At 46.4% G+C, this 23,341-nt stretch overlaps 1 protein-coding gene across 1 annotated transcript in view; it reads right to left on the minus strand.

Moving 5' to 3' along the window:
* Positions 1 to 23,341, minus strand: part of LOC138514393 (sodium-coupled monocarboxylate transporter 1-like) — an 892,200-nt gene that overhangs the window by 112,445 nt on the left and 756,414 nt on the right. Inside the window, exon 12 of the mRNA XM_069629875.1 lies at positions 5,076 to 5,278. Coding sequence (XP_069485976.1) covers positions 5,076 to 5,278 — 203 coding nt within the window. The remainder of the gene's footprint in view (positions 1 to 5,075; positions 5,279 to 23,341) is intronic.

The raw sequence follows: 23,341 nt of genomic DNA on the forward strand, positions 1-23,341 counted from the left end.
TTCCCTGACGACAGAGGAGATCTTCTTCCAGGAGATTCTTCTTCCCTTTGAGCTGGTGGGACCAACCAGTTCGCCTTTTTTCGCCTTTCTGGATCGTCTTGTGGTCGAATCGCCCGTGCCAAGCATCCCGGCGGCTGGATAGCCACGCTTCACCACTACCGCGAATAAAAGGGTCGTACCTTTTAACCAGGAAACTCCGCGGCTGGTTTCTTCCCTGGCAGTGCAACGACCTCCAGCTTTCCTCAACGTCGAGATTTTCTCTTCCCCTGGACGAAGCACCGACTTGCACCCGCTGCCAGGAACAACTGCCCCTGCTGGAGCTTTCTCACCATTTCAGGTACTGTGTCCCGCCTGGTCTCCCTTGCAACAGATTGTCCAAGGTGTCCCATAAATCCTTGACTCTCTATCCTGGGGTGACCTCGGACCTGCTAACTTTACCTTTCTGAACTGATCCAACCTCTTGACTTTTCTGCAAAGACTTTGAGTGCATTTCCACTGTGTGATCTTGGGCACATTCCGCCTTGCTCTCTCCAAGAGTGGGCCTGGCCTATGAACCTTTTGCTATACAGTAGACCCTGCCTTTCTCGACTTGCTGTGGTTACTTAAAAGTGTTGGTACTGTGTTATTTTCCTATTCTGCCTTTTCTCTCCCTTTTTAAACAAATTATTGGAGTGCCATCTATGGTTACGCCCTCACCTCTGTTTTGCTGAATAAGTGGTGTCTTAGCCTAGACTTGTCGAATAATTAACTAGGGAGGTGTATATACTTATAGTAACTGTGTTTGTACTTGCTTGACATATTAGTGCCAGTGTATTTTTACAAGTGTGTTTTTAAATAAATAATTATATACTTTTATACCAAAGCTCTGGTCAGTGTTTGCTTGTGCTACTGTATTTTTAGCCCTATTGTGTATACTCTATATACTGCCTAACTCTTCTTGGGAGAAGTCTGACTGCTCAGCCACAGCTACCAGGTAAATCTGTGTGGTGCAGACTGCTACCAATTGGGTTTACTGCTTACTCCTGTAGTCTTAATTTTTTTGCAGTGGTCCCTAAGGGAACTGCACAGGTTTCTGCCTAACACTCTGTGCTAAAGTCGAACCTAGATCTCAGTATGTTTGAATACCCCCATTGCATGTCTACAATGTAAAGGTACTAAATGCTAGTTCACTATACCTCCCAGACATTAACGACTCAGGCATATCACTGAAGTATCTACGACCTAACCTAATATCTAGACGCCAGCTCACAGTATGCTCCTGGCATAGTCAGAAAATGTCCCCCATTTGCCTCACGAAAGTCACCTTGACCCTAACACTACTCACCGGCATATCTATTATTATGGCCTTCACTCTCAATACCAGCCCATCCAAGGATAGAAACCTGAGACTCAGGTCCAGACTACCTAGTATCTATGAACCGGTAGGAAACCACCAGAATAACGCCAACAGACATACTAGTACCAGCACTACTACCCAACCAAAAAACCTACGCCGCTCACTCAAACAATCCAATCGCACCGGTGATCAAACTTTCACTCTAACCTGCACAATTATGGATACCCGATCACTTAAAACCTGTCAAACCAGCAAACCCAATAGTTCTCTAACACTTTTAGGGTCTCCCATCAACGCGAGATCAATGGTGGCCCATGCCGCAGAAATTGCGGACGTCCTAAACAATGACAACTTGGACCTATTGGCCATAACTGAAACCGGGCTCCACGAGGCTGCAGGACCAACACTAATGCTAGCAGTGCCCGATAAATACCAAATTCTCAGAGCCAACAGGCCTAATGCCAGAGGCGGCGGACAAGCCATCATCTGCAAATCTACACATCCCATCAGACCTGCCACTTTAGTCTCCTACTCATCCTGTGAAGTACTTACAGCCAAATTGCCCCTCTCTAACAACCGCACGCTCTCAATCCACTTAATATACAGACCCCCAGGACCTCTAGGCACCTTTGAAGACGATTTAACTAGCCTTATAGCCAATAACACTAAAGACCACTCCCAAACCCTACTACTGGGAGACTTTAACCTCGGCTTCAATGAAACTGACAATAAACACGCAGATTCAGTTGCAGCCTTGCTCAAGGACCACGGCCTTGATTAAAAAGTCCTCTCTCCTACCCACATCAAAGGTAGGACCCTCGATTGGTTATCGGAACTGAACTGTAACATCAGTATAACCGATATTGCTCCACAAACATGGATGGATCATTATCTAATAACATTCTCGGCCACTCTAGATCTCCTTAACAACATGGTTCCCCCTCCCCCGACCAGAAGTAAGAAGGACATGCCGGCTGAAAACATTATTCCTCTCCTCCTTCCAGCCATATCGGGACTGGAAAGTAACAACCCGGATACCCTGGTAAATACTTTCAACGATGCTGTGACCAAAGCATTAGGCGCAGTTGCTCCAGCCAAATTACGCAAAGCTAAATAGGAAGCCCACTTAAACGCCTGGTTTATGCCCCACCTCAAATCGCTAAGACTACAAAAAAGAAAGCCCCAATCCATCTGGCGCCACTCTCCCACTGAACACAACAAAAACAACCTAACCGAATTTGCCAAATCATACAAAAAAGAAATTATCAAAACTAAGAACACCTTTAATGACAGGATCGCAAAAGCCAATTCCAATAGTAAACAGCTCTCCGCCATCCTCAGCGAGCTGGAATCCCCTATTCAACCAATAGACAATGCCCCTAAAAACAAAGCTTGGTGCACAAATATGCAAAACGCCCTTGCTAACAAAATCTCCTCGCTTCAATATAAAATTGCTAAAAAAAAAGCGCACACTGCCACCTCCGGACCAACAAATACCCCAATCTCAGGAGAATAAGACTACTGTTCCATTTAGATTCAAGTCTATCACCATAACCGACACAGAAAAAATAATACTCTCCCTCAAACCTTCAAATTGCAAGGGCGACTCCTGCCCAGCACAATTAATAAAGGACGCAGCCAGGCATCTACCTCCTTTCATCTCCAAGCTTATAAACTCTTCCTTTAAATCCAATATGGTACCTACCAACCTCAAAGAATCCTGGGTCCTCCCTTATTAAAAAAACAAACTCTGGACCCCACCATCCCCACCAACTACAGACCAATGACCACAGTGCCTTTTCTACTAAAAATCCTAGACAGAGCTGCCTACATACAAATCCAGGACTACCTGGAGGCTAACCACCTGCTTGGTTCATGGCAATCTTGCTTCTGCCCACTGTATGGCATGGAAACAGCTCTGTTAGACCTCAAGACACAAATTGAGGAACTTAAGGACAGCGGGAAAACAGCCCTGCTCCTCTTACTGGACTTGTCGGCTGCGTTTGATTTGGTGGACCATGCAGTCTTATGCAACCACCTCGAATATGCCGCCAACTTCACCGGAGACGGTATAGCTTGGGTCCAATCCTTCTTAGCAAATCGCACCATGCGAGTCTTCTCCACCACCAACTCAGCTGACCCCCTCAAAATAACCTGTGTTGTCCCACAAGGATCCTGTGTCTCCCCCACCATGTATAATATTTTCACCAAGCCTTTGTTTGACAAGTTGGACGGTTTGGGTGTCATCTACACAAACTACGCAGATGACACCCAGATCCTCATACCCCTTTCGGGCAACTACGAGACAGACTCAGACTTGGTGAACAAGATAAACACCCTCATTCAGGCATGGAGGGCCGCACATGTCCTCTGCATGAATGACGATAAAACGGAACTACTAATTCTAGGCTCTGAAGCAAACATCCAAAAACTATGCCCAAACTACACATCCTTTAGCATTGATAACAACCCTATCAAGGTGATGTCTGTGGTTAAAACCTTTGGATTCTATCTGGACTCCTCCCTCACTCTCAAGAAGCAGGTCAACTCCCTCGCCTCTTCTACTACCTACACCTGCAAACTCATCCGTGTATCTAGACCTTACCTCTCCAGTACCAGCTGCATTACATTAGCTAACGCCCTTATTATGTCTAGGTTAGATTACTGCAATGCCCTGTACTCTGAAACCAACAAATATATCACTGATAAACTTCAAAGACTACAGAATAATGCCCTAAGAGCAGCACTAAATATCCCCTACAGAGAGCACATCACTAATTTCAGGAAAGAGGCCAACTGGTTAAAAATAACAGACAGAATCCTACTCAAAACAGCATCCCTCACATCTAAAAGTCTAAACAACCTAGCCCCCCGTATCTAGCGGACAAAATCAACAGGAACATTTCTACACGACCCGCGAGATCTGCTAACACCTCCAAACTAGAGATCCCAAGGTTTAAACGCTCCACCACGGGAGGCACTAGCTTTCCTGTCAAAGCTGCTTACTGCTGGAACAAACTACCACTTGACATTAGAATGGAACAACCGTACCCGAAATTCAGGCACAAGATAATCAACTGGCTGCGCGCCAATGACACATAACCTGACTTACATCTAGCTTAATTCTACCTCAGCCACGACCTACCCTTGCCTGGACCCCCAAGACATGCCCTGCTCCTGGGCATATGTTTGTATATATTCTTGTATATATTTTGTCTTTGCCATTTGTGTTTTATAGACATATGCTCTTCTTGTCATTGTGCTGTATATACTCTTGCCAAATACTGTAACAAGCTTAAGTTTTCATGTAAACTGTTGCGCCCGGCTACCCATGGGTTTTGCGCACATTGTCAAATAAACAAACAAACAAATTGAACCTCTGGTTATAGAAGTTTGCAAAGGAAATATACGGGATCATGATGGCGTATCTACTTCACTTCCACTACTTTGCTCGAAAACGTCACATTTCCGTTGGGATGTCTGTTTTGATTGCCAAATAACTTCAGCAGGGATACTATCATACATTTAAAACATTTTCTAATGGAGCAGACCATGCAGCTTCCTTTTCAGATACTTATGTCTCACAGCCCTCCTCTACATTCTAATGTCCATCTAATTCTTCATCTTCCCCTCCTTTACTCCCATCTTTTCTAATATTTTTCCATCTCTAATATCCCCTTTAGTACCCATATTTCCTCCTCCAACCCTCTTCCTGTAAGTCAGATAAACAGCCACCTACCTTTCGTAGACTGCAGTTGTGGTAAGAGTTGTTATGGCGGGCATTGCCGTTGTTAAGGTCCAGTTGCTCTCGGTGCTAAAGTTGCACCCGGTGGTTGAAAGGCCCAAATGCATACTCCTCTCTGGAAGTAGTCCATGGATCTGCGATCCAATCCCGACCCATAAGGAAACGGTCAACCCTGCAATAAGTCCGATGATGGAGCCCTGTAAGGAATGTGTCAAATTAATTGTACTCATGGACGGGACACAGCGATAAAACAGTTCATATTTTGCTGGCCTTGGAGCTCAAATGTACAATACTTTTAATGGAGACGTAACATTTGCTTGTTCGTTCATTTGCCTTCATTCAAAAGGTTATTTAAAAAAATCAATAAGAACAGTTTGCAATCGCTCTTAATTTTCTTAGACTGTGTGTGCTTTAAAGTGAGATAAAATGAAATATATAAATGAGTGTGCATAAATAAAGGACATTAAGTTTGCTAGTATAAACTCAAGTATGCAGCAATATTATTGCATTTGATTCTGACATCCAACTTTTATCTTAGGTAAGGAGGGTCGTGTTTGTGCGCCTGTACTATATACAGCCTGTTATGCCTAGGGTAAGGTTATAAATGAGCACAGACCATGCAGGGTTTCTGACAATCTAAAAAGCCCTACTTCTAAGATCCGATTCTTCAACACTGAGATGAGAAAAATGTTGCAAAATGTGCGAAATTATAATTTCCTTTGATAATCCTTCTTCACTTGGAGGTGCAGAAGCGATGGATCAAGGGGTCAGAGGAATTTCATCAGCAGCATTCACAGAACAATGCGTCAATTTCCCAGAGAATGCTGTAATGAAATGCGCCTAGTCTCGCTGTCAGTCCGTACAGCGCCACTTAGCCTATATGGTAACACCTGGAGGCTGCTGTGGCGGTCGGGGACCACATCTCCCATACCACCTTGCGTGCGGCGTGAGACGTACATAAGTTGCGCCAGAACGTATTGCAGGTTGTTGTGGCAACATGTCACTGCACTGTGGTTTGTGGATGGAAGAAATTTAATTTGTGACACAGAGGAACGGTGCTCGACAAAATACACATGTTCATTGCATTATGGTTAATATATAACCTTTTGCAAACAAACAAAAATACAACACATCATAAATACAATTACATTCATCAATACTAATACAATTCATGCAATAAATGTACACCATTTTTCAGATTCAATAAAGTTTAAAACTGTCATACTGTCATTTCATTGGCGTTTAAAACCTGAGTCCATAAATATATTTCCGGAAGTAATACATCATGGTTGATGAATCTTGCAAACATTTGCTTTCTCAGGGATATGAGGCTTGACCACGACACCACCATATGCTTAATGTCTCCACCTCTATTTTGCAGAACCTGCACAGTCTCTTTTGTCTAGCAACTCCTACCCATGCTCCAGACACTTCATTTGTTGGAAACAGATTTAATTTAGACCTTGTTCACATAGATACAATGGTAGAGCATTAAAATGCCTGTTATCAAAAATTGAACAATAAAATAGACGGTCTTCCGAGACCCTAGTCCTTGTTAGAATCCAGTTCAATTCTTATAGTTTGCATGTGACCGTCACAGGAGAAACCAGTTGCTCTTTAGCAGTACATCCCAACCCTTCTAAAATATGCACACACTTGCCTGCCCACAAGACAGCACTTTACAATTGTTCAATTCCAGTTCTACCTTGAGTTTTAGTAACAATGAAGCCAGTGGAGGCCGCAACAATTTCCAATATAGCTGGTAAAGTTGCCAATGTGTACGTGCTTCAATTGAAGTCAGGCCCAGTTCGAGTCTAATACAGCTGATCCGTACCCCCTGTGGGAGTGCCAACGTTTTTCTCCAGACCGCTGCTTCAATATTTGCCCATGCCAAATCACACCCTATTGTTTGCGCACCATAAGTCCTCTTAGGAAGAATTGGTTGCTGGTAACACTGCACCAGTGGGTGAAACGAGAATTTCCCAAATTGTTTATCAAGGAGGCATAATTGGGCCGATGCTCCCCTGACCTGTGATAGCATCTTTAGAATATCTCCGCTTTATTTGGAATATCGTGTAGTGGTACTCTCAAATATTTAAACAAGGTAGGGTCTCCACTCTTACATTTTCCACCTTAAAACCAAATGCAATGCCATGAGATTGACATTTTTTTCCTTTCTTTCATCACCATCAATTTTGTTTTTGCACATTTATAGACAGGTCTAAGTCTGTTACTGCACTGCACCCAGTCCCCGCTGCAACCTTATCATGGTGAGGTCACAGATGATAATATCATCAGCTTAGGACATGTACTGCACGGGAACCAGGCATCGTTGTGGGGGATTGGTGCGAACATTGATAAAAGCTGGTGCAATGGCATGAAGATAAAAAAGTAGCCAAACCTTCGGTTAGTCTTGCTTCCGCTCTTGTGTCTAGTTTCCTTCCTTTGCACGTATCCTTGCCCTTTGCTCCATCCTTCCATTCCCTCCTCACTGCCTCAGACTCCTTAACCCGCCCTCCACCTGGATATGCCTACAGATTTCCCTTCACTCTGACCCCTATATTGAATGTCCTTTTGGTTTTGACCTGGCCATCCCCTGGATTTGCCTTTATATTACCCTTTGCTCTGGCGCCTATATTGACTGTTCCTTGGTTTTGACTCAGCGTGCTTTCTTTGATTACCTTGTTGATTTCCTGTGATCATCGGTTATGTCCTGCCTGATTGGAACTCCTACTGCTGAATGTGTCTCTCTTAGTATCATCCTCGTGCCACCCGGGACCATCCCTGCATTAATTTACCTTTTTCTTTTTTGCGTCCTTGTGCCATTCGTGGCAGTTTTCCTTGGTTCCATCCTCCAAACACGTTGAAAAATCTGCCGTATGGGCAACTACTAAGAATTAAAAGAATTGTTAGTGGTCCGTATGAATGCCAAATTGAGTTCAACAAAATGGTGAAAAAATTCAAAGACAGAGGTTACCCGAGGAATGATCTGGACATAGCCGTAGAGAAAACCTTGAGCCTATCCAGAGCGACTTTACTCCAAAAAAGACCCAAAAAAGTCACTCCACTGTTAGTGTTTGTGTCTAAATTTTGTCTACAAAGTTATAAGGTGAAACAAATTGTCAATAAGCATTGGGGCATACTGAGGAATGATGGCAGAACCAAAGACTTATTCCCTGAACCAACAGTGCTTGCGTATCAGAGGAGCGAGAATCTGAGGGACATGCTAGTTAGCACTAGAGATGAGGCACCCATGAGTAACAGAACAGAAAAGAAGGGCAGCGTAATAAAGGGTCTGTATGTCTTTGATCCCTGCACAGGTGAAAGTATCTACTGAGAATGTCCCTTATGGCATATACTACGTTGGAGAGACCAAAAGAAGGGCGAAATTTAGATGGAACTAGCCCAAATCGTGCTTAAGAACCAACAATCAGCATTTATCAGTGGCACAGCATTTCATTGATCATGGTCACAGCATTGTGCAAATGAAATGCCAAGCCCTAGAGGTTCTCAACACAAAAGAACTCTGATGCGACATTGCAAGGAGAAGAGCGCAAAGAGAGGCGTTTTGGGTTCACAGACTGGAATCCTTGGTGCCTAACGGCACGAACGAAGAAATGAATTTACACTGTTTCCTATGAACACGATCTTTGTGTGTTCTATACACACAATTGCATATGTATTTGCATGATGTTTGCATGCGAGTTTCCTTGTTTTTAAATTTGTTTTTATCTTTTTCGGGTGGATATTCGGCTGGGTCTGAATAATTACCACATTTGAAGCTCTGCACAGATATAGTCTGGTGTTAGCAATGATCATTAAGAGTACAATGTATGCTTCAATTTTTATTCCTGGTTAGTTTTTAGGTGGTTTTTAATTGCGTGAAGGTATATACCCTTTATTTGTCATTCTTTCACTTTTCCTACTAAGTATGTGGACTGTCCCTGGGTCTTTATCTTTGGTTACAGATTTAGTGTGTGCATAATTAGCAATCTCCCTACAGTATGAAATACGCGCAGATTGGGAACTTTCCAACTCCTGGCTGGTCCGTAGATAGATACAAGATACATTTAAGAGCTACTGGATGAATGCAGTGATATGTGCCTACATCACACGCCTGCCCGAGCTTTCCCCTCCGGCAGCAAACGCTGAGAGACACTGAAAGCTACACGCGTATGAAACAGGTATGATGTTATAATTAGAGAGTGTGCAATATGAGAAGGGGCCACTAGCAACAGCACACTAGAGTGAGGGGCGCTAGGGTGCAGCACTAGTTAATAGGACACATTTTTATTTTTCATCTAGGTTGGAGTTCGCAACCGCCATCCACTGGACATGGGGATTCGCGTTTGCCGTTTACACGGTGTCATCTGACACACATCAATGTTAGTATTTATGCCAGGTATGAACAGGTACTGAGATTGAAGGTGCCATTCTATATATTAGTTCTGTATACCACAATTCTGTTATAAATGGCCGAGAGTTGCTTAATATGATTTAGACAGTTGTAAGAAGAAATACTGTGAACTAGATGTAGTGTTTACCAAGGTCTGCTGTTCACTGATGCTTTATTTAAAATTGTCTCTTACTTTTATTTCATTTATTGTTTATTGTTTTTTCCTGTCTTGCTCTCGTTTTTGTGTAATGTTCTTGTTTGAACCCAATTTAATGTATCCACCCCATGATTGTCTCTGCAAATTGATGTATTTAAAACTCATTGGGCCTCATTACGAGTTTGCGGGTACAAAAATCAAATTACCGGCATGCCAGTGTTACCGTGTCCGTGTAGCACTGCTACCGGAATCCAGGGTAGATTCCGAGTCAGCGTGCAGGCGCATTCCGGCATGCCGGTAATGGCCCCAAAACCCTCGACACCGACATCCACTGCAATCCTCAGCCTACAGCACCTGGACCATAGAACTGGCCAGTGTGGAAGCAAGCAGAGGAACATGGCTATGAGGAAAGGCACAGTGCGTCAGCGAAAGTCAAGGTTCAGCGACGTGGAACTGAATATGCTAGCAGATACCCTGGTGGAACAGGTTGACATCGTTTTCAGTGCAGACCTGTGCCGGGGACAAAAAATGCGCAAGAAAGCTGTGTAGCAGGAGGTGGCGCAAAAGGTCTCTGCGGTGGGGACAATACCCTGCAGCGTACGTGACTGCAGAAAGCGGTGGGATGATCTGCGGCTGCGGGTCCGCAACATCCTCTTTGCGAATCACAGCCACGGGCTGGCCACAGGAGGAGGAGCACCCACCCCAATAAAGCTTGCACCATGGGAGGAGACGTGCAGCACGGTGATGGACATGGAGGCAATTGAGGGTGTTGGTCACGCAGAAATGGGAGTTCCAACATCGGCCGATGACGGTGACTGACCCTGAGCCTAATTCCAAAGTCACACACCTTCAACCCCAACTTCAATTGCAAAGTCCAAATGGCAAGTAGATGAGAGCAAATACATGCCCCATCACCTCCCACCTAAAGTCACCCCCTACAGAACCTCGATGTCCCTGCCACGAACACACCCAACAAACCCCACTGACACAACTCACTTAAGTCCCCAATTGCCAACACATGCACCATCTGCATGCACACACACACATATACATCCCAGTACAGATGCAGGCCTGACCACTGTGCCATCCCATGGCACGGTGCACACATCACCACTGCCGATTGCACACTGGACCCACCACCATGACCATGCACAACATGGCTGCACCAGAAGGATGCTCAAACACTGCACCCCCCCCCCAACTCCTGTAAGCACCATGCCTGCCCCTCCAACATATCCACGAGAATGCACAGGACTCGGAATGTACCAGCATTGATATATGTAGGATGTACGATGACCCTTGACTGATGCCCTGCCTCACTGTCCCCCACAGGCACAGGATCAGACAGCGAGTCAAAACACCCCCCAACACCCAAGAAAGCCGCTGCATGTCAGAGCCGAGGTGATGACAACGCCTCCAGCCAGCGGCCTTCAACATCAAGGGCAGGACAGAAGCATCCCACAGCTTCCACGCCACAGCCCCCAGCCAAGAGGACTCACAGGCTGGCCAGCAGGCCGAGCAGCAACAACAGACACCCAGAAAGGCACCCCAGCAAACACCCACTGCTGGCAGCAAAGCACACCAGCCAAAAGGCACCCCTGGCACAAAGCCCCTCACCAAAACAACACTTCTTGGCCACAGGAACCACCTCAGGTGGAAGAGGTGGTATCCCCAGTGGCCAGTGACGTTGAGGAGCCACAATCAACAGTAACTAGTGATCTGGGTGAGGTGGCCCAATCTGCACAACACAGTGCGGAGGACGAGGAGAAGGTGGAGGAGGAGGTTACAGACACTGCAGGCAACAGCACGCATGAAGACCTGGAAAACACCCCACCCATGCTGCCTACCCCACAGTACTCACCGGAACATGGCTCAGGTGGCTATAGCTCAGTGGATGACATGGATGAAGCTCTATACAGCCCCGGGGGAACACACACACCACCTCCCGTGCAGCCACCTGCACCACCAAACATCAGTGTCCTGGAGGGGCGGCTGACCCGCATGGAGAAGCGATAGCTGGCTATGCAGGACATGGTCAGGCAGCATGTGGCAGACGGTGAAGCCACACGCCGGGCCATGCAGGAAGCCCTGCAGGATAATGCTCGGGTAGTCAGCCGGGCTGTGTACCACGTGGTCCGGCGAATGCAGGAAGGGATGGCAGCCATGACCCAGGCTGTCATCCAGTTGGTTGCTGCCATGGCCGAACAGAGGAATGCACACACAGACCCACAACCCGCTCCATCATCAAGCACCACCCCAGCAAGTTCGATGCAGATAAGCCCGGTGCATCGGTCACTGCGTTGTTGGCGCCGCACAGACCCTCAACCGCCCCCCTCCGAAAATGGGGCATTAGTAGTTAGACTCACCTGTGCATTTCAGGAGGGAGTCGAATTGTAGTTGCAGTGGGGGCAGTGGGGGTGGGGGTGGTGGGGTGTTGGGGTGGTGGGGTGTGGGGGTGCGGGGGTGCTGGAGTGTTGGTGTGTGGGGGTAGGGGCTGGGGTTTTTGGGGTGGGGTGGGGGTAGTGTGTTGAATATTCTGGGATAGAAGTGCGCGTTCATTCATGTTAAATGTACATAGTTCTCATCTAATTAATACAGCTGGTGTGCATAAGAAAAACACATGACTGGACATTGCTTCTTGAGTGTGTATCAATTTAATTTTTTACAGTGCCCAGTGTTCCCCATTCCCAGTGTCCAGTGTCCCCCATTCCCAGTGCCTTGTGTTTCCCAGTCCATCAAAAGTATTGTGCAAATTTTGGTGTGCTGCACGTCCTTCATTCTGGTTGTGCCGTGGGCGATTTGCAGCATCTTCCCCATTCTCATCCTCATCTTCAGGTGGCATCAGGTCCATATCAGGGGGCAGGGATACATTGCGCCGGATGCACATGTTGTGCAGCATGGCACATACCAACACTATCTTGCCCACCTTCTAAGGCCGTATATGAGTGCTCCACCCGACTTGCTGAGGCAGCGAAACCAGGCCTTCAACAGCCCAAAAGTCTGCTCAATCGTGACACGAGTGCGCGCGTGTGCACGGTTGTAGTCCTCTTCATGCCTGTTGACTGGTTGCTTGATGGGTGTCAGGAGCCACGGCTTCAGGGGATACCCTTACCCAGCATCACTTGCACGGGAGCAATAGACAGTGGACTTGTGAATATATTGGTCATTCCTTGTGTGCACTGCATGTACAATGTTCATGGTCACATGCCACAGATTGTTCATGACTGCACTTGACATTTCCTTATAGTAATACCCAGGTAAGTGTACTTAGGGATGATTCATGGTGGGGGGAAGGAGGGGTGGGCGGGGGTGCCGTTCACGTTTTAGGGACCTTTCCATCAGATACAGCACTCACACAAATGAAGTGAAAAGGTCCATGATGTACTCACATCTGATGGGTGTGTTGCAAAAGACAATTGACTATGCATGTACAGTGCATAAAGACACATTTCCCTTATGTGCTTCATGATATACAGTGGATTGCTATTCATGCTTTCGACTACTTGATGTCACCATGTACATGTCCGGCAACGCCTACCCCCATATGACTGAGGCACAATGCCATTGGTGGTATGGTCCGCTGGTAAAGGCTTACGTTTCTGTGATGTGGCTGGGTGTGTACTGGCATGATGGAACTGAGGTACTGTGGATGGGTCCTGTACCACTCGATCATATGTTAGTGGTGGTCACTGATTGATGAGGAATGCCACTACAAAGGCCAGGCATGTCTCACTAATAGACTATAGTCAGGCAATTGAAAGAGAGAACTAATTTACAAACCACAGATCTATAAAAGGTGGGAAACCAAAAGAGCACAGAGAGGGAGGGAAAGATGAGGCACTGCTGGGAGCCGTTGGATACAGAGCTGCCGTGTGCCATGGATCGGAATACCAGAGGGTGGCAGTCCGAATTGGGAGGGAGTGAGAACAGGAGTTCTCGGGCGCAACTGCAAGGCAAGAGAAGGTGGCATACTGAAGGGCCGGCCTTCTAATGAAGAGGCAGAGTGCTGGTTCTCGAGGCGAGAGAGCATGAGTGTCTCAGGGGCAGAGGAGGAAACCCTGGAGGCAATCAGTTGAAGTGAGGCCAGCACGATATGCAGGGAGTCTGCAGAGGAAGCCAGTGAGTTTCAGAGATCAGGAACCCGATGTGAAACTGACTGCGAGTGCTGGGAAGGAACCAGTGATTGTGAAAGCATACAGTGTAACGGAGTGGTCGCGTGTGTCTGAAAGGAGCGGAACACATTCTCGAAATTCACTGTCTGAAACTGTTAATTAAATTAACAATCACTTAAAGTGTTAAAGGAACTGTGCACCTTGAGGAAAGAGAATGAGCAGTTCTGAAAGGTTCCAATCTGTAAAATAGACATTTCAATGGTGTCAACAAGAAGAATCTCTATCGCTCAACTTCATAAAACATATACACCTATTTTAACATCGAATTGGCCTTATGCAAATCAATCAATGGAAGGAAAAAAAACTGAAATTGTGCTTCTGGTGTGAACTATTTTGAACTTGGGGAAGAAAACCCCAGTGCTTCTATTGTGAACTATTTTGAACTTGGGGAAGGGAACCCCAGTGCTTCTATTGTGAACTATTTTGAACTTGGGGAAGGGAACCCAGTGCTTCTATTGTGAACTATTTTGAACACGGGGAAGGGAACCCCAGTGCTTCTGGTGTGCATTATTTTGAACTTGGGGAAGGGAACCCCAGTGCTTCTATTGTGAACTATTTTGAACATGGGGAAGGGAACCCCAGTGCTTCTGGTGTGAATTATTTTGAACTTGGGGAAGGGAATACCAGTGCTTCTATTGTGAACTATTTTGAACATGGGGAAGGGAACCCCAGTGCTTCTGGTGTGAATTATTTTGAACTTGGGGAAGGGAATCCCAGTGCTTCTATTGTGAACTATTTTGAACATGGGGAAGGGAACCCCAGTGCTTCTGGTGTGAATTATTTTGAACTTGGGGAAGGGAACCCCAGTGCTTCTATTGTGAACTATTTTGAACATGGGGAAGGGAACCCCAGTGCTTCTGGTGTGAATTATTTTGAACTTGGGGAAGGGAATCCCAGTGCTTCTATTGTGAACTATTTTGAACATGGGGAAGGGAACCCCAGTGCTTCTGGTGTGAATTATTTTGAACTTGGGGAAGGGAACCCCAGTGCTTCTATTGTGAACTATTTTGAACATGGGGAAGGGAACCCCAGTGCTTCTGGTGTGAATTATTTTGAACTTGGGGAAGGGAATCCCAGTGCTTCTATTGTGAACTATTTTGAACACGGGGAAGGGAACCCCAGTGCTTCTGGTGTGAATTATTTTGAACTTGGGGAACGGAACCCCAGTGCTTCTGGTGTGAATTATTTTGAACTTGGGTAAGGGAACCCCAGTGCTTCCATTGTGAACTATTTTGAACTTGGGGAAGGGAACCCCAGTACTTCTCTTATGAAACTATTTCACACTTGGTGAAGGGGGTTGAAAAGCTGGAAGAAGCTCAGAACTTTGGGTTAAACACTGTTTTCTTTTGGTTGTTGATATCCCAACACATTGTACAGAGTTAGTTGTATGGGTAAGTATAGGTTTTGGACACAGACAGATACTTCAGTTGAACTCCCTGATTCAGACGTTCCTTAGTTTTCTTTAAGTAGGGAAATCCCACCTTAGCATAGGGCAAGATAGGCCTTATACCATCCTGACATTTAAGTTAATAAACGTGTGTGAGTTGAAATTTCAATCCGTTGTCTGTGTCCTTCTTCATGATGCCTTCAAAATGGCCACTCATTTTAGTTGAGTTTTAAATTGAGCAAGCTTTATGTGTCTCCTCGTGCGCCTTGCATTTCTACCCTAGTGGATGAAAGCGTATTCTTTGTGTCTGAGTGCAATTTGACCTAGTGTTTGTGTATCGTTGTGCTTGGATGGATATGTGCGTTGTGTTCTAATGCACCTACGTGTGCTAGCCTCAGCCATGACATCATGTGTCTCTTTCATGATTACAGCTCATTCAGTTGTCCCATCGCCTGCAGGTTTATTGCCTCAGTGACGTCATCTGGTTAGGGTCTGTAGGACTGCCTCAGTGAGTGGCGTCTGTCACTTTTTCTGTATAGTGGTCGGGAGTAGATGCTAGAAGCGATGTGCACCGTTCATGTCTGTAACACCGAAACGGGGAGGGCCGATGCAATCAGCCTCTTCTTCACCACCTCATTATTGTCACCTCTGTGCTCGTATTGTATTATTTTTCCTTAAATCTTATTGGACTTTGAGGTCACGTGGCCACGCAACGAGGAATGGTGTCCGTTCTCTGGTGAGCTCTGAGGTGACCTAGCCTGAAACCCCCTAAATCACCCCAACCTAGGATTCCTACAATGAAACAAAAATATGAAATTGAAGTCAGAACTTCCCTAGGAAAAACAAAGCCACCTAGCATTAGAATCTTAGGATCTAAGACTGCAAGGAGGTAACGGCTGGGGAAAAAAGATGGCGCCTGGCTTCATGAGAAAATGCAAAGCCAGTGGAGATGAGATAGCCTAACCTCACCACAGAAGCGCTGCCTAAATAACGATGCCAGCAGACTAGGTGGACCAGAATTAATTTTCAAACTATTGACGACATTGGCCCTCGAGAGGTGACAAGAAGATAGCCGAACCAACTGAGTTAGCCGTGTTGATCACTGACAATCGTGCCAGGGAAGCAGAACAACTGACCACTGGGGTAAAAATAAAAGGCGGAGAGCCCAACTCAGAGGCAGCAGTAGCAGAGCCAGCCAAACACTTCTTACCTCAAAGCCAGCCGTTGATGGCCAGATGAGACAATGAAGACGCGTCGAAGAGTGAGAATCAGACTCAGAAGGTAGCGGTTGAGGAAGGGATTCCGATCGAAAGGAAGGGGCACAGCAGAAAAGACAGTTATAGAGCCCAATAAGCAAAACGCAGGGATCCCTTGCAACACAGACACACACGCCGAAGAGGAACATCTGCGATGATACAGAGCTTAGTACACACATAATACCTCTGAGACTCAGCCCTTCAACCGCCGCCTTACACCAGCCTCCCGGCTATCAGAGGAAGGGAATATCAAGTACCGGCAAAGCTTTAAGCAGACTAAGGGGCCTAAATGGCGCCTTAAAAACAGAAATCGGCAAGGGAACAGTACAAAAATGTCAAAGCCCTCTGGAAAACAGAAGATTTCCCAAACTACAGACATCAAGACACTTATGGGAGTACAGGGTAGTGGAAAGAAGACAAACACCCAAGCTACTGCCAGGGTGTATGCAACCAATGAGGATTCTGATAAGGATGAGACACTGGCGGACATAAAAGAGATACAGCAATTAATATTGCAAATAACAAAGGAAATTTAAATCAGCACCACTGAACTAACCAAATCAATAGCAGACCATGAATAGTCTGGACTTGCGGTCGAGAAAAGAGTTGACGAAGTAGGGAACTCTCTCTGCACACAGAATCGGAACTGGCTAACAGAATTTAAAACTTCAAAATCCAGATAGAAATAATCTGCACAAAACAGGAAGAACTTGAGAATAGGTCCCGACAAAATAACATAATGGTCAGGGGAGTTCCCACTCATGTCAGAGACGCAAAGTTGGAAGCCTGTTTTTAAGAGCTATTACGGAACATATTGTAATTACCAGAGACAGCAGACATGAATCGTGATCCCTCACATAGAGTATACTCATCCTTCCAAAAGAATAATAAGATAATCCTGGACGTGCTAACTAGGGTACTCTACTTTAGAATGAAAGAAACTCCTCTCTCCTGCAAGAGATGCCCAAACCATTCATTTTTTTAGATGTCTCGATCATATTATTCTAAGACCAAGCACAGTCGACACTGGTCAAAAGAAAGAACGTCTGCATGGTCACGGGATGGCTTAGAGCAAAGAATATCAGCTACAGATGGGGCTATCCCTGTAGACTGCTATTCCAATGCGGGAAGCAACCATATTCCATCACAAAGGAATAAGTGACAAAACTGAGAAGATCAACATTACCAAAGAAAAGAGAATATAGAGATCCTGGACAGAGACAGGTTAAGAAAAAGAGAAAACCACGACTGAGGGGAGACAGAATAGACGTTGCAAGCGCCATCCAACTAGAAACAGAAGATGAAGACGTCTAGACTAATATGAAGGAGGAGTCCTGAAGGAAAGTTTACCAAAAGGCCACCAAAACAAAGAAGGGCACCCAAAATACTGGAAGAGAAGACCACGAATGAGGGAGTACTAAATTGGGGGAAATAAAAAAGGGTGGGGGATGGACCCTCCTGAGTGACTAGTCAATTAGCGAAAAAGGGAGTATGTGTCATGATGCATCCCCCGGGCATCTAGACCACGTCCATCAGCCCCGGGAGCAGGCATCATGTTGCCTTGAGAAAACCCAGCAACACCTGCTAGGGGTTGTCTGGGTTCATTCCTGGCGCCAATGGCGCCAGGCTCATAAGTGCACACTTACCTGATGCAGACCATGCTGCAAGAAGATCCAAGCCCATGTGAGGCCTGGAAGGGACTACTTTACCTTAGGGACTATTTTTTTACTCGGGTGTGGTCGGGGAGGAATACCTACCTGGGACTACTTTGGGGGCTATTTAAACCACGCCCGAAGAGCAGCACACGCTTCGCGTTATTCTGCATCCAGCAGCGTAACGTTCACCGTGCCAGCAGCAGCATCCAGCCTTCTGCCACGCCCACTTCGAACCTGGAGCACCTAGAAAGAAGGAAAGAAGCAAAGGTTAGAACAAGAGTATTACCTGATTTCTAACCTGATCCCGGATTCATTGTGTCTTCAAACCTGAGGAAAGACTTTGTTTTAAATGCGTTGCATCGCCAGCAGCAGCGCCGCGCCATACTCACCGTTCCACGCAGCATCTCTTCGATCCGGCGCTGTCTCCATCTTCACATCACCGAATTTCGGCACCTAAGGGGGACAAGAAACAACAAGGTGAGCAGAGAAAACAGACAGAGACAATCTCTTTAGCCACCATATGCTTACCTGATTTTACCGCCAGAGGTATTATTCATCAGCACGCCACATCTTCTTATGCGGGCACCTGTGAGAAAAGGAGAAAGCAGCAAGTTTAACCCTTGGCATTATTTACCGGACAGTGGGCCTCATCACGACTTGGGCGGTAACGCTAACGCTATTAGCGCGGGCGGTATTAGCCCTACCGCCGAACTCCCCAGCGCTACTAGCGCCGGATCACGAGTTCGGCGGTAATGTAAGTCCCCATTCCCCAATGAGCCCATTCGGGAATGCCCCATTCCCCATTGGGCTCAATGGGGAATCTTCGCGCTAATACCGCCGGTGGATTTCCCGCCGGCGGTAATGGTGCGAATTTTCGGCGGATTTCCCCCCAGCTCAGAGCTGGGGCGAAATCCGCCGAAGCCCTGATTCGGCGGACCCTTAAATCCGGCGGTAATAGTGCTACTGCCGGATTTAAGGGTTACCGCCGAAGTCGTGATGAGGCCCAGTGTTGGGTAACACAGACTTTTACCGGAGCGCTTTCAGCTGTCAATCTTCTTATTGGGTCAAAACTGCAAGATAAAAGAGGAATTGGACAGGAGTGAATTACAGACATTTTGAACTCTTACGAACTATATACTTATGGCTCTTCGCCAGGACCTTTTGGAGTCAGGATTCGTCTATAACTCTTCCAATATCTTCAGGCCAGTGAAGTAACTGGTCATCAACGCGCCCCTGCGTACTTCGCAGGATGGAAGGCTCATCCTTCAAGAATATAAGGTGAGATTGCTGAGAGGGCACTTCAGAGGTGATTAGAGGGGAGGACAGTGGGGGTGCTATCACTTGAATCCACAAGTGGCTAAATCCATCTCTCCACTTGTAGGAGAATATTTCTACGCGTCAAGCAGACAAGAATTGGAGGGCAGATCCAGTCTGTCATCGCTGCACTACTCATCACAGGGGTGGAGGCCGCAGCAGTCCGGGTCCGACCGACGCCCCTGTGGGAGCCAGGTGAGCATAACAGAACGCGAAGCCTATCTACAAATCCCCACCCGGGCGTCATGGAAACTTCAGAAACCGACCAACTGGATCAACTATTGGGGGAACTTAGGGCGGAAGTGCACGCCGCTCGCCAAGAGACTAATGCCCTCAGAAGAGAACTAATTGTATCGAAGGAGCGCACAGATGATCTCGCCAGACAACTGCTGCAAAACCAAGCTGGACAAACACCCCTACCTGGGTTTGGGGGGAATCCAGCCCCAGTTTCATCAAGCAATCCTGTGCAAGTGATTTTACCAGGAAATATTCCGTTAGCTCCACCCGAACGCTTTCCTGGGGACCCCAAGAGGTTCGCCGTGTTCATGAACCAATGCCGCTTGCACTTTTTATGCAGACCGGGAGCCTTTCCAAACGACCAAGCTAAAGTTGCCTTTGTATTATCATATCTCAGTGGCAGCGCAGCGGATTGGTCCATTTCGCTAGTCAACCAGGATGACCCTCTTCTCCGGGATTTTCAGGGTTTCAAATGAGCATGGAAAGACTATTCGCCAGACATTCACAGGCACAAGCCCTGGATAACAAACTCTTATCCTTATGACAGGGTAACCAGGATCTGCTAACCTATATCGCAACCTTCAATAGATTGGTGGTGGAAACCGAATGGCCTGAAGAAAAACGAAACACGTTATTTCATCGAGGGCTTCGAGGAGAACTCAAGGATGTCTTGGCTCAAGTCGTGAACCCACCTCAAGACTGCGCTGAATATATAGACTTAGTGGTCCAGTTAGATCACAGACTTCAGAACAGAAAGGCTGATCGAGCCAAGTTTGAGAATCGGGTGTTGGTCAAAACACACGCTAACCCCAAAGGAGCAGATGCTTCAGAACCCATGCAAATCGGAGGGGTTAAAGGACCCCTAACCAAGAAGGAAAGAGAAAGGAGACGGCAAATGCAATTGTGTCTATATTGTGGAACTTCTGGACATTTTCTACGGGATTGCCCTGTAAAACCACCCAAGAAGGTGGTAGGAGCTGCTGATAAAAGCCATATGGAGTCAGACTCGGCAAACGACCACGCCCGACAAGCGTAGAGGTCCGCTTGCCGAGCTTGAAGAAGGATACTCAGACCTCGCATTTCATCATACCAATGGTCCTCATAGATCCAGGGCAGCCATCGCGTATGCACGCAGTAAGGGCATACATTGATAGCGGGGCCATAGGAAACTGTGTGGACTATGAATTGGATTTCAGGATGAATCTACCTCTCTGCTGAAAAACCACCTCAGATGTCATCACCACAGTCGATGGAACTGAAATTGCATCTGGACCTGTTACTCACTCCACCGCAGAGATGACACTATTGGTTCAGGATGGGCATCGAGAGACTATTGTGTTTTATCTAATCAAAGCGCCACAGTTCCAAATAATACTGGGGATACCTTGGTTGGAAACATATAATCCTTGTATTGATTGGCGAGAGAAGAGAATAACCTTCCTGGATTGTGCACAAACCTGTTACCCAAAGAAAAATCAGAACGCAGGCCTGGCCACAGTGACCACAGCAGTCATGCAACTACCTCCAGAATACCAAGAATTCCAGGATGTCTTCCAAAAGGAACAGGCAAACACCTTACCTCCTCACAGATCGTACGATTGTCAAATCGACCTCATACCCGGTGCACAACCCCCTTGTAGCAGGATCTATGCCCTTACGGAACCTGAGAACATTCACCTACGACAATACTTAGACCAGTACCTTGCCAATGGCTTTATTCACCCATCCCAGTCCCCTGCATCTTCAGCTTTGTTCTTCGTACCCAAAAAGGAAGGTGACCTCAGAACGTGCATAGACTACCGCACATTGAACCAGATAACTGTTAAGAACCGATACCTGTTGCCTCTGATCCCTGAACTACTAGACCAAGTGAAGGATACTTGTATCTACACCAAGTTAGATCTCCGAGGGGCATATCATCTGGTACGTGTAAAGAAAGGCGACGAATGGAAGACGGCCTTTCGCACCAAGTACGGATTATTTGAGTATCAGGTGATGCCCTTCGGGTTGTGCAATGCACCAGCAGCCTTCCAGTATTTTATGAACGATGTCCTTCGTGAACTCATTGACGTCTGTGTTGTCGTATACATAGACGATATTCTAGTGTACTCCTCCTCAGAATCAGACCATGTTAAGCACGTACGGGCAGTCCTTGAGAAACTACGCCAGCACAAGTTATATGCAAAATTGGAAAAATGTGTTTTTCGTGTTACGGAAGTTGAATTCCTTGGTTTTATCCTGACTCCAAAAGGAATCAGAATGGACTCACGAAAGGTGGAAGCAATTCTTAAGTGGCCATCACCTAGTTCAGTTAAAGGGGTACAAAGCATTCTCGGATTTGCCAATTTCTACCGCAGATTCATTCCGGACTCCTCTCATGTTGTACATCCCATCACAGCACTTTTGCGAAAGAACAAACGCTTCTTGTGGACCGAAGAGGCTGAAAAGGCCTTCCAAGAGCTGAAAGCGAAATTCACGTCTGCGCCTGTCTTAGGACATCCACGCCCAGAGCTTCCATACATAGTGGAAACTGATGCATCCAGTTTAGCCATGGGAGCTGTCCTGTCCCAGAAGGATCCTGAAGCTGGTCAACTCCACCCAGTGGCATTTTGGTCCAGAAAGTTCTCGGCACCCGAGTTAAACTATGCGGTTACTGATAGAGAGTTATTAGCCATCAAATCCGCCTTTAAGGCTTGGCGACACTATCTTCTCGGTGCCAGGCATACCATTGCTGTAATCACCGATCACCGGAACTTGCAGTATCTAAAAACAGCCAAAGCCCAATCATCGCACCAACTTCGATGGGCATTGTTCTTTGGCGAATTCGATTTTGTGATCACTTATCGACCAGGCTGTAAAAATGGCAAGGCAGATGCCTTATCCCGAATAGCAATGGAAGCAGCATATGCGAACCCGGAGCCGGTGCCTATAATTTCTGAACAAAGAATTCTTGGCATAACTACTTTACAGACACTAGAAGAAATTCATTTAAAAATCCAACAACTCTTTGATCCAGCAGCTCTGCAGGACTGAGTAAAGAAAGGCCCGGATTACTCAGTCATCAATGATCTACCCTACTATCAAGGACTACCACACAAGGAATTACAGGAACTTGTCATCTCCAATCATCAAGATACCCTGATGGAAGGTCACCCAGGTATCGCAAAAACCGAAGCTAAAATTTAGAGACAATTCTGGTGGCCCTCCTGGCGAAAAGATATAAAGTCATTTGTGATGTCTTGCGGCATTTGCGCCCAAAACAAAAGTCAGAAGAATAAACCAGCTGGCCTTTTACAACCTTTGGATATTCCACCTACACCATGGCACACCTTGTCTTTAGACTTCATTACAGATCTACCCCCATGTAATGGATTTAACACCATTCTAGTTATCGTGGATCTTTTTTCCAAGATGGCCCACTTTATTCCTTTGAAGGGATTACCTTCTGCTTCAATTCTGGCCAAGGAGTTCCTCGAAAACATTGTTCGAATACATGGGTTTCCTTCCGTATTGGTCTCTGACCGAGGTAGTCAATTCATTCCACATTTATGGAAGAAATGTTGCCAATTGGCGCAAATCGACGTAAGGTTATCAACCAGTCACCATCCCCAGACCGATGGTCAGACGGAGAGGACCAACCAGACCCTTGAACAGTACCTACGTTGCATGCTTCACCAGACCAAAAG

This window comes from Ambystoma mexicanum, chromosome 12, assembly GCF_040938575.1.
Source record: "Ambystoma mexicanum isolate Mex_15411 chromosome 12, UKY_AmexF1_1, whole genome shotgun sequence".
Taxonomy (NCBI): Eukaryota; Metazoa; Chordata; class Amphibia; order Caudata; family Ambystomatidae; genus Ambystoma; species Ambystoma mexicanum.